The sequence below is a fragment of the Acyrthosiphon pisum genome, chromosome A2 (genome assembly GCF_005508785.2).
Source record: "Acyrthosiphon pisum isolate AL4f chromosome A2, pea_aphid_22Mar2018_4r6ur, whole genome shotgun sequence".
NCBI lineage: Eukaryota > Metazoa > Arthropoda > Insecta > Hemiptera > Aphididae > Acyrthosiphon > Acyrthosiphon pisum.
In genome coordinates, this window is record NC_042495.1 from 16,836,266 (window position 1) to 16,848,958 (window position 12,693).

The 12,693-nt window shown below is 26.8% G+C and overlaps 1 protein-coding gene across 4 annotated transcripts; it reads left to right on the forward strand.

Annotated features, from left to right (window-relative positions):
• Positions 1-4,215: 4,215 nt before the first annotated feature.
• Positions 4,216-11,212, forward strand: LOC100573584 (RNA polymerase II-associated protein 3-like). Of its 4 annotated transcripts, none has more exons than XR_001680268.2 (7): positions 4,216-4,622; positions 4,941-5,049; positions 5,392-5,474; positions 5,543-5,678; positions 5,748-5,766; positions 8,839-10,566; positions 10,632-11,212. XR_001680268.2 is itself a non-coding variant. In XM_016808222.2 (6 exons), the coding sequence occupies exons 2-6, from the start codon at positions 5,032-5,034 to the stop codon at positions 9,957-9,959; spliced, it is 1,377 nt and encodes a 458-aa protein (XP_016663711.1). In that variant the 5' UTR covers positions 4,216-4,622; positions 4,941-5,031; the 3' UTR covers positions 9,960-11,212. The 4 variants fall into 4 exon arrangements, 2 of the variants coding, with proteins under 2 accessions (XP_016663711.1, XP_016663712.1); XR_001680269.2 differs by having other exon boundaries at positions 10,862-11,212; XM_016808222.2 differs by having other exon boundaries at positions 8,839-11,212.
• The last annotated feature ends 1,481 nt before the right edge of the window (positions 11,213-12,693 follow it).

Below are 12,693 nucleotides of genomic sequence, written 5' to 3' on the forward strand. Positions count from 1 at the left end.
TCCATAAGCCTACATTTGTAGAACCACTGTCACTGAGTATCGCAACTACATTGAAACCAATTTCACTCAACTCCTCTATTATCTTATACAATATTTCTTTCGTCGTCCTCTCATTAAAGTTGTAATATATTGGTTGCGTCCAGTTATTTGTTAAACCTTTATTTAAAAAAAAAAAAATGTAATATTATTATCAAGTACTATCAGCACTTTAGATAACCAGATTTTATTTTTATAGTCATAATTTTATTTTTTATTTACCTTGTGTAATCACTGTTTGAACAGATTTATAAGGGCCTATACCTCTTCATTTTTTTTTAACAAAGCATATTCATTTTGATATATAATATGTCTCATCAAAACACAAAATCGTTAATTTTTATTTGATAACCATTCTGTCTCCTTGAATAGAATGGTAACGTTAATCAATTTATTATAATTTATTTTATTATTTATTTTGATTAAATTAAATTACCTTTAGATTTCATTAATGACAACACACCATGTAAAAGACCTGGTTCAGCAGAACATTTTGAAGCCCAACTAGAAAGACCTTAAAATGTATAACTATTTTTAGTATATAAATAAATAATAACATTTATTTTATTTTATATTAATAGCAAATGAGTTAAAAATTGATTTATTTAATTTTAATTCCATTGAATTATTTAATAGCTATGTAAACAAAAATGTTTGTATTTAAATATGTTGTACTAATTTATTACTTTATTATTATCGTATTATTACTGTGTTATTATTGTATTCTAATATTCATTTATGAACTAATTATATTATTTTAAATTATTTTAATTGGATTGTTTGATCCGTTGAAATAAATATATAAATAAATAAATAAAATAAAAAACAGACGGGTTGCACACCGACAGTGCCGGCAGAAGTAAAAACTTGAATATCAACGTCCTGCATTTTTGATATTTTGGAATAGTATGATGATATAATGATACAATGATACAATGCAGATGTGTAGTAATAGTAGTAGTAGTAGTAGTAGTAGAAGTCTTCCCCGGTTCGATGATTCAGATAAAAAAAAAAAAAAAGTAGTAGTAGAAGTAGTATAGTTGCAAATTAATTTACCTAATTTCTTAAAATTAACTTGTACTTTAAAGGTACAATGAGTTAAAAAAATGAAAAAGTTTTTCCTAAAAAATATAGAAAAGAAGTTATTGAATTCAAATTAGTTTTCAAAATTGAAATCGGACTTCTAGAAGTATGTTTATTTTTCTTTCGCACAATAGTCTTACGTGTCCTGACTGATTTTTATTTTTACATTTTTCTAAATCATTTTGAAATCTATTTATTAAAATACAAAGATGTATTTATATATATTCAAATAAAATAATAAAATAAACATCCAATCACAAATAAAGTCATTCACATACATTTTTAAAATCAGAATAATGATATTAATATAAATATTAATATTGTTTGAATGTATCCTTGTAATTATAGTCATCACACTTATTGTCTTTTTGTTCTCTCTATAGCTGACTGTTAATATTATATATTTCATATTTGTATTAATTACTTAACATTGATTTAAATTTCTGTATCTATGAATGTTACTTAATTTGTTCTACTTATTATGTAGTCTATGCCCTTGGACGTTTATGATTAAAATAAATAAATAAAACATACAATTTATCTAATATAATATTATAAATTAGCATTTTTATTCAAATGTTAAAGTCTGAAGATCTCTAATATCAAAAACAAGTTAATGATTCTAAAGGTATATTTTTAATAATATGTTCATACATATAACCCTTTATGAGCCATTAACGAGTATTTTCAACAGAGAATTCAATATTCTTGTATTACATTTTTTGCTGCCAATGAATTGGTTATGGATACATATACATAAAAATCAAATTTTAAAAGCTATACTAAAACATTAAGAAAATAACTAGGTACTTACTATACACTACCACTAGCTCATGGAATAATTAATATTAAATAATTATGATTCAAAATAATTGATGAAATATCAAGATTTTTATACCTTGACGATTAACACCTAATTCATTATGCAGTACATTTTCATTATTACCAGTAAATAATTTAACACAACGCGTTTTATTGTCAGAATTTTCAATTGGGCTGATGGTAAAAATACCGCAATGTGAACTGATATCTTCTCCAACTTTTTCAATATATGTACTAAAAAATAAAAATATTTTTGTAAGTAATTAATAATCAATTATATTAGGATTTTTACTGTTGAACATTTTTATTGGATGATGACTCTTCAAAATGTGTAATGATAAATACTCTACTTGGTGTTGTAACTGATAGAAATCTTAAATATGGGATATAATCATAATCTATACCTTCAACACTATATACAAATTAAGGGTTTTGATTAAGTACATTAATATTAATAAAAACATAATTATAAAATTAATTAAAACTTAATAGTAATAAAAAACCTTAGAAGTATTGCATCCGGTTTAAGCCTTCTGTTATTAACGGGTGAATACCCAGACACTCTTTGCGTGTACGATTTTTCCACCTTATAATGTGCAGGAAAGTGTAGACAACATAATAGATCTAAAAATTGTGAGTTTGTAAAAATATAGCTCAATCGTTTATTTACACTTTCAGTGGGTATAAAAATGAATTTGAATACTAAATACTTACAATAAAAAATATAAATATAGTGAATATTGATGGTATTATTTATTACATACACCAATCCAAAATTGTTTTCACAAAACCTTAAATAGTTGTTACCTATCTTTTTCAAAATTAACATATGTTATAGTAGTTCCCTTCTGGATCTGTTGGAGCCATTTCTGACGCAGTTCAAGAAGCTTAGAAAATATGTGGAGATGAACACCAGGTATTTGGTTTTTGTCTTGCCTTTTACTGCCACTAAAACAACCTTCATATACAAACACTGACATGTTGCGGATACATCAACCAACAATAAGAATGAATAATGAAAAGAGATGACAAAGTTCAAACCGCAAATAAAAATATTTTATATTATGTAATAAGGCGTAATTATTGCAAATTGATATTAAGTAATTATGAACTATTAAGACAAATTACAATAAGTAATATTTTGCAGTTGCATAATTCTAATATGCTATATTATATTCTATTCGGAATGAGATCGTACCTCGGCGGCGACCAGTTTTGCGGTCAAACATGTGGTGAGACGCTTCCCCCACCTACAAAGCTCGTGGGGCTAACGCTGCGGAACGAAGGCACGCCCATGCACAGAAGTTGACCGCCGAGGTACGATCTCATTCCGAATAGAGTATAGTAGTAGGCAACTTTAAATTGTAAATAATGATAATAACTTCTAGTGATAATAGGAAAAAGCCGGAGGCCATGTTTACTATGCTGTAAATTCGGTTATTGCTGGCATACTTATCTTAGTTGTCATTGATTTTTGCATGTACCTACTGACTAAAATAAATGAGATTTAAGTTACCAAATTAATATATAAATATTTTATATTACCTACCTATATTGTATTATATTACTTAAATGAAAACGAAAAATCAAATAAATTGACATTTCAATTTTTATTTTTATTTCATGTCCAACTTTAAACTGTAAATGATTGTAAATATAAAAACGTTATACCATTGCATAATTTATAAAATAAATAACCTACAGGTAGGTACATTTTTAATTGGACACAACTACCCATAAGTAATTATATAGGGCCAGTATATTATACAAAAAAAAACACTGATAAGATCTTTTCTATATCGTGAAACGTGGACCGTGATTTATCAATTATACTTTCTACAAAATTCATGCTGCCTAAATCTATGAATTAAATAGATCTATGTTTTTTACTTATCATGTATTTCTATGTCGGAGTAATTTAATATACTATTGGCAGGGATATGAAACTCCGTGAACTGGCTGAATCGGGGTATTGTGGCCTTGAACACGGTTCCAGGGGGGCGTTGCATACGTGAAATATGGAATAGTAAACAAGCCGACCCCGCGTAACGTATCCCGTCATAGTCTTGGAACCGTTTTCATAATATTGGTAACCATGGGTCTAACATCATGTTGGTGCTTGGAACCGTTTTCATGTTTTTCGTAGGTTCAGACTTCAGATCATAAGTAACCAAGACCCCAATCAGCTGATCGAGTTTCGCTTCTATATTGTTCTATGCCATAGGTATAGTTTATGTTCAAAGTAATTGATATCGGAGTAGTACGTACTATGTTTAACAATGAAAATATTTTTTCGAAGTAATACAATGTCGTGGTAGTAAATAGTGGATGGTAACACTGGTGTTATCCCGGCCACGTCAGCAGCTGCAGCTCTACTAGCAGCCACGTCAGACGTATCATGACTCATGTACCAATGGCGTTCTTATAGTTGTATACGTCTCTATAACCTATATTAACATATTTTATTCATTTATGAATTTCCAAATTTTCAATGCGTAATTTATAGTCTTACAATTTTCTTTATCCTTGTTTTTAAACTTTACTGGACTTGAATACTTTATAGCGGACTAGAGTACTAGAATCTGGAAAAATAGTAAGTTCTAAACTGTGACTGAAATACCTACAAAACATTCTGTGCTGAGTGCTTTTAAGTTTTGACGACATCTGTGGATCACCACCTTGTGAGTATAAATAGTGTGTGTTAGACGACATGGCTAAATTCACAATTATTATCTCAACTTGCACGAAATGTCTTACAGTCCCTGCATGTAAAGCTGGGCATTAACGAGTTAAAAAGTTAAAGTTAAATTACTTTTGGCTTTTCAATTAACTTTACTGTTAACACACTAAATTACTTTTTTAATTAACGGGATATTAACGAATTATATTTTATTTTAAGACGTAATTTAAGTTAATTTATTTTGTTTTTAATTTTATTATATTTCACTACTTCATTCTATTTTATTTTTATTTATTACAATAAATATTTTATTTTACAGTTGATTGACAACAGTCAGGTTCGAAAGTTTATATAGATCATTGTCTGCTGTCTTTATTTGAAAAATCAATTGTTAAATAATATTTCAAACTATGAGTTCGTCATCATTGGTAAGTAATATATTAATAATTTGACTATGTATATGGGATGTTTATGGGACACTTGAATGAACTATGATTTCATTTTAATCAGGCAAATCCTGTTTTTCAATTTGATATTTAAAAGGACTCTAGTTACTGAATTTATAAGTACTCTAATGATAAATAGATTCACCTTATATATATTTTTTATTCGCTTAACAGCAGATTAATAAAGCTAAATATGAGTCCCTGAACATTATTTTGCCATGTATTTTATATTTAAGAAAAAAAATGTGCATTAAACTCATTTGATTAATTATAAATGAATATACATTAAATTTATTCATCATATAATAACTATGACACTTACAGGATGTATTTTGTCCCAAACATGAAGACTCAGAAGCAACAATATCTATTATAACAAAGATTTTATCACAAAACGACAATTTAAAGTAAATATTTTACAATTATTCTTAATATTACCATGTATATGTATATAACATTATTATTTTATTTTAAGATTTACACATATCTCCAATGAATTTGACAAACTAGGCATTAAAAAGGTTAAAGATTTGGCTGGAGCAACCCTTAGCAAAGCGAGCTCAATCAACATTTCTGGAGATACTCTGACTCAACTTTATGAAGCTATGGAGGTATAAACAAATAACATTCAAAATTTTAGATTATATTTATACAATAATATATATATTTTTTTTTTTCAGATATATAGCAAACGCCTAGGTAAGTTATAATTATTATCAGTACTATCTATTGCTATGTTATATTTAGATAAGAATGCATAAACTACGACCAAACCATTTTTAAACTGCTCCAGGTTTGGTATCTGGGTTTAATAAATTATAACGTAAACTTCACCCTGTATGTTGTATATATTTAAATATGAAATATACAACTTAAAATTTATGAAAAACATTGAAAGTTGATTTTATGTATAAACTAATTCAATACTCACTAGTCACTTTGCTTTATATAACAATATTTTTCTAACAAATTCAAGAGGCTCCTGGTATTATGAAATATAGGCATCCAATAATTTTTTTTTATAAATATTTCTTAAGAGGACGCTACCTACCCATGCATTTGTTGTCTCCATCTTAGACACATAAGAAATGGCATATTTTTGTTAACTAGTTTCAATAGTGTGTTGTTAGTTTTGATATTAGAGCAAATTGACCAATCATCAAACTTTAAGGTACTAACTTAATCTGTACTTAAGCGTTCAACATTTTTTTCAATAATTTAATTTTCAAGCAAGATATGGGTGAGATATATCACAAATTAAAAATGCTCATAATATCTCCCTTGAAAATTAAAACATCTAATAAAAGCCGATGATTTATCATAGATCATGTTCTCGTCTATAAGTTTGATAAATATCAATACACTATTGAAAAACGTGATCGAAAATTCGAGACGAGACATCCTCCTAATAAAATAAATAAATATTATGTATGAATTGCATAAACAATTTTTCATTTTTTGTAGTATCAAAATATTTTGATTGTCATTGAGCTCTTTATAGACAACTTTTCTATTTTTTTTAATATCAATAAATAAATAAATGTTTGATAAGTGAAAGGCATTATGATGTAATACAATGTTCTTCTTAAGATGTTATATTAGAAAACAATTAATGATAGATATTAGAATGTCATTTGAAGTTTGAATTACAACTTAGTCGGTCATTATTCTACATGGACAGAACTGGCATGTTCTCTCAAGGAATAGAGTATATTAGACCAATAACGGAATAAATTATATTTTATACACATAATTCACACATTGTAAATGTTCAAAAAAATTTTGATTTTTTAGAAAAATTTAGGATATATTTTTGGTATTATTTCACTTACTTTTATCACTGTTGGTCCACAATAAAATAATACATATTTTTGTTAAACTATTAACCTTATAAACTTTTGTGCACTATATGCAATTAAATAAACTAAAATTCAATCGTTTTATACTAATTTATAGTTTTTCTTTAAAATCATGCATTTAATATTCGTTAAGCACACACATTGACACACACACATGCCTACAAAACCATTGTTAAACCAATGAATTTTTAAAACACTACTTCAGTTTTGAAATTTGTTTTGAATGACTTAAAATAATCAAACTGATTAATATTAATATTTAATTACAACATAAATCAAGACGAGTATACACGACGGTATTTTGTCTAAAAACTTTTTGACACTTTAGTTAACTTATACCAACATTTAGTGTATAATTCTATAATACTAATGTTCATGATCTGATAAAGTTATTTAATGTTTATGTTTATACAAGTCTACTAATACAGCTTGATAATAGATAATCTTAAAATTATTTACATTGAGTATTTCATAAATTAGAATAGTATTAGTTTGTATAGGAAGATTTAGTAAATATTTAATCACACCATTTATTGAGTTTAGAGATAATGTTATTAAAAGTTCCTCCCTAAATAGATATAACATATGAGAAAATAGATTGCACTAAAACTAAATAAATGATTCTTTTATAGCTTACATCTAATAATTTACCTGGCTTCATGAAATGGATAGAACAATTGCCTATCTCAGTCTGTAATCTATTATTAAGCCAAGATATTTCATTCATTTACCTTTTCAAGTTTTACGCATTTTGGGTCAAATTTGGTAATGAAACTAGGATAACATTTTAGAGACTGGGCGACCAAATTATGACCATGTAAAACATTATTAACACATTGATTGCGTATGTTTTTATGCAGTTTTCAACAGTGCGTATGATGAAAGTATAAACAATAAAAAAAAATTAAGGAACTTCTTAAAACGACGTATGTATACATAGTAAAAAACATGCGTTTAATCCACTCTAAATAATAATAAATTGACATTCAGCCATGCGTAAGAAATATTAAACCATTTATTTTAAATGTTTATTAGACGCCAAATGGCATCAAACACGTTGCTGGATGAGCCGCATTCAACGTGTTAACATGTGAATTAAAACAAATAAATATAGATGTTAGGAAGTTTAACTTTAACTTATTCTTAAGAACTGAGCATACACAATCATTTAAAATCGCATTTGCTTCATAGTTCAAGTTATCAACTGTTGGTTTAAGTATTAATATAATCGAATCATCGGCGAGACTTAATATTTCCATATTTATATTCAATACTGTTATTGTTTTATAGCATATAACATAACCATACTAAAATAATCATTTACATTAAATGTTTGGATTAAGTCACTTAAGAAATAATTTAATAGGTAATTAGCAACTCCACAAATGCCTGAGAATTCTAGTTTTTTTTTAGAAATATATCATGATTAACACACTCAAAGGCTTTTTGTACGGCTTGAAAAATACCCATTACTTTATAATTAACATCAGTATATCTACGAAAAAAGTTATCTAGCTCAAAAAGGCATCAGTTGTTGACCCAGATAAAAATAAGATTGAGACTAAAATAATTATTTTTACTGAGCCTAATAAGGCTACGACATCATTGAAATGTGCCTTAATACTACTTATAGTAATTTGAAAAACGGAAAAACTATTATTAGATAAAGGTGTATCCACCAAAGAGTCCATATTTTATATATATAAATATTTGAAATAGCATATTATTATTAATTTAAGAACTTAAAATTTACCTACTTTAAAATGGATTTTACATTATAAATTTACTAATTAATTACAGCTTATCGAATCGTTTGAATTATATCAATTGTTATTCTACCAATTTACTGACTGAAATAACTTAATATTAATTATCGTTCAATGTTCTAAATTATAAACAAATATTTTTTTAGATAACCTTTTAACAATGGCAAAAAAAGAACATCAAGGTGGAGATTTCACAACAGCCCAAAGAATATGTACAAGTTTAATTACACATAAATCGAGAGATATGAATGTTCTACTGCTTACAGCTAGTACATTTTTTAGTAGTCAACATTTTGATGAATGTATTGGCTACCTAGAACAAGCAAAAAGTATTAACCCCAAATGTTCCGAAGTTTTGAGGAACTTTGGATTGGTTTATATGAGAAAATCCCAAAACAACTTAGCAAAACAATACTTATTTCAAGTATGTGCAATAAAACCGTATTGTTGCGATGCATGGACAGATTATGGAGACTTCTTGTTCGAAAACAAAGATTTTGTGACATCCAAAGATTGTTATTTCCGGGCTATGTGTCTAAAGCCCGAATTGCATGGAGCACGTAATAAGTACGGAAAAGTACTTTTAAAATTAAATAAAATAAAAGAGGCTAAAAAGGAGTTTAAGATTGCCCACAAAAGCGCAAAAGAATGTCCAGAAACATTAAACAATTTAGGAGATGCATATTATAAGAGCGGTAAATTTGGAAAATCTATTTTGAAATATAAACAACTCTTAGAAACAAACCCCAATCGGACGAACGCTTGTTTTCAGTTGGGAATGGCGTACTTAAAACTTGAAGACTACCATAATGCAGCTGATGCATTTAAGAAGGTAATAATACTCGATCCCAAAAATGTATTATTTTTGAAAAAACTAGCAGTTACAGTAGATATTTACCAAAAATGTTTGAACCTCAAGCCTGAGGACTTTGATTTAAATTTGGAACTCGCTTTAATGTATTTCAATAACATTCAAAATTATCATGAAGCTGTAATATATCTTAAAAAATGTAGTCAATTAAATCCGGGTAGAATTGACATATACAAAAAGCTTTTTGAAACATACGGAGAAACTAAAGATCATTTAAATGCATCCGATGCTTGCATGTCCATGGGGAATTTGTATCTGGAGAAGGATGATTATAAAAATGCAAGAAACTCATTCTGTTGTGCGGTACTTATGAACCCGAGGAATGCATTTGGTCATTGGGAAATGGGCCTGACATTGTATCAACTGGGACATGAGGAATTGGCTTTTAAAAAGTAATAATTATTCAACACGATTATAAGTTTAAAATTTGCTCTAAGCATTCTCCTAATAATTTTTAAATTGGTAAAATTTTACGCTTTTCTCTTACTTCAATGACCTTTTTAATGTATATTATACAAGTTACAATAAGAAACATATGTGTAGGTAATAGGTATGTGACGTTTACTTAAATCTCAAAACAAATTTATAATATTTACATTTACCATTTAATAGTGTGCTTAAACTTTAAAAGAATATGTAATGTACATCTTTTCTTTGGTAAATTATTTAAAATCAGTCAAATTTAAAACAATTTAAAAAAATTAATTCTTTATGAACAATAATATACAATTTTCTTAAGTATGAATTATAGGTTTAATTCTGTAATGGACAATATATGTAACATGGCCTTCTCGAACAAGCCAAAGTATTTTATGAAATGGCAATCAAGTTAAGTCCAGACGACCATGACAACGCTCGGTTAATTTGGCCGATATGTCAATGAAAAAAACGGATCTTGATGACGCTATGACAAACAATGAAAAGCAATAGAATATGACAATACACCTGTCAAGTAGATGTTAATTTGATATTCCACATCTTCAAACGACAATAATTCATCCTGGTAATATTTGGTACCTTTAGACCTGTTTTTTTTTTATAAATTACAATACAATTATTATTATTTAGGTAATAATGAAACAATTTCTTAAAGACACGGATTTAATTATGGTGTGTTTTACTGTTTTCCAAATTTTTAGAAATGAATAATTTGTAGTTTAACTTACTGATTTACTAAATTCTTCAAAAGCATTTTGTTAACTAGTATTATTATCATGTGCTTTACTTATACATTTAATGATCTATCCATTATAATTGATATTAATATTAATCATGTAATATATTTTTTTGATTTCAAGTTTAATTATGTTGAACACCATAAAGATTTGTCTCAACCCAGGAAATATTGATGTTTTTTGTAATATTTATTTATAACAAATTAACTAAAATTGTAATTTTTGGTTTTAATATATAATTTTTTTAACTTAAAATGTCTGTAAAAATAACTGTGTTTATATAAGTTTTAGATTATTAGGTAACAGTGTGAGATTTGTTGTTTTAAATTTTCAAACCTTAGTTTTAAAAATTGAACATTTTATAATTTTTTAACTACTATAAATTTGAAAGTTTTTCATATTTTGTCTATTTGTAATTTATTTATAGAAAATGATTATCGTTTGAGAATAAGTTAATATACCGGTTTTTGATTATCCAATGTTTATATTTAAAAGCTCGTAAAAAATGTAATTCACTTTTAAGTAAACTTTTTTTATATTTGATTTAGGAAAACTTTAGGACAATCTTGTATTACATTTGCATAGCTTAGGTATAATAAAAGCTAAATTTTTATGACTATCAATTGCAAAATAATTTGCCATGTTTTGTGTTTTTGATGAATTTTATCAACAATTAAACTTCAAACCCTTATAGAAAATTATTGTGGATTTACGCTTTACTTGTTTTCTAATTTCCACTAACATCGACTTTTGATAATTTTAGTATCGTAGGTAGTTCATTACAAATTTGAATTTTGATTAAATTAAATAATTAACAAGCTTTTGAACTAATACAAAATGTATTTAACTGGTATTATTGTAGTATTTTAAATATTCTTTTAGGATTTTTACAATTATGTGTTTACTGTGTATTACTATAACGTTTTAGGAATACAATATATAAGGCATTTAATAATTTTTTTAATTAAAATGTTAATATTTCAGATATCCAAAATAGCTAAGTATTTGAAAACATCTTGCTCAAGCTGATCTGAGTTTTAAACTTCTATAGTTTTCACAAGAGTTGTCCCTTAACTGATGTGTAACATGTGTGGTTGGCGCACAAAATAGATACTTTGGTAGTCTACTAATTTAAAATATTTAACTAGCTGCATTTGTTGTGTACTTTATAATTTATATATTATGCTGCAGAATCACACCCGCCTTCCATTATTACTTAAATGCAATCTCTTAAAAGATTTTTAAAGTTAAGTTGAACCAAGAAAACTACAAAGAATACATTATTCGCGTTGACTTTTATTTACGATACTTCAATTCGTATTAATATTTATCATTTATTAAGCAGTATTAATAAATGAAAAATGTTAGGTATACCTACTTTATGAGCGTCCGTAAATTATATATAAAAAAATTAAAATTAAAAAATATTGATTTGATTAAGTTTTTCATTTGTCGTGTCTTTCTGTTACACTCTGCTGTAGTATTTTTATATATCTGTGCTATAAATACGATTTAAGATAATATGTTCTTAAATCGTGATTATTAATAATATAATATCTTTGGTGATCTACAATTTTACATTCTTCAAAAATGTTCATTTGCTCTTTTCTATATTGTCCAACGTATAATACCATATTGTATAAAATAATATTGTATAGGTACTTATTTTGTAATTTATGTAGTTATGCTGTTTAAGCATAGACGATAGACCTTAAATTTAAGTAAACAGTACAAATGTATTATTATTTATAATATTTTATCGTACCATAAATGGCGAATACTATGCATATCATAGACCTATTAACTAATGGACTGCGCCTACCACACCCCCTGTCTATAGTTCATGGGGACGATATAGAGTAAGAGAGAGAGAACTATATGTTTGGACTATCATGCAGGACTATTTGCATTATGTTTTTTCAGCCATGCGTATTATTAATATTGTTCGGACTTTG

Coding starts and splice junctions, on each gene's coding strand:
- LOC100573584 (XM_016808222.2), top strand. Junction 5,475..5,542: donor TCACAAAACGACAATTTAAA/GTAAATATTTTA, acceptor TTTTATTTTAAG/ATTTACACATATCTCCAATG.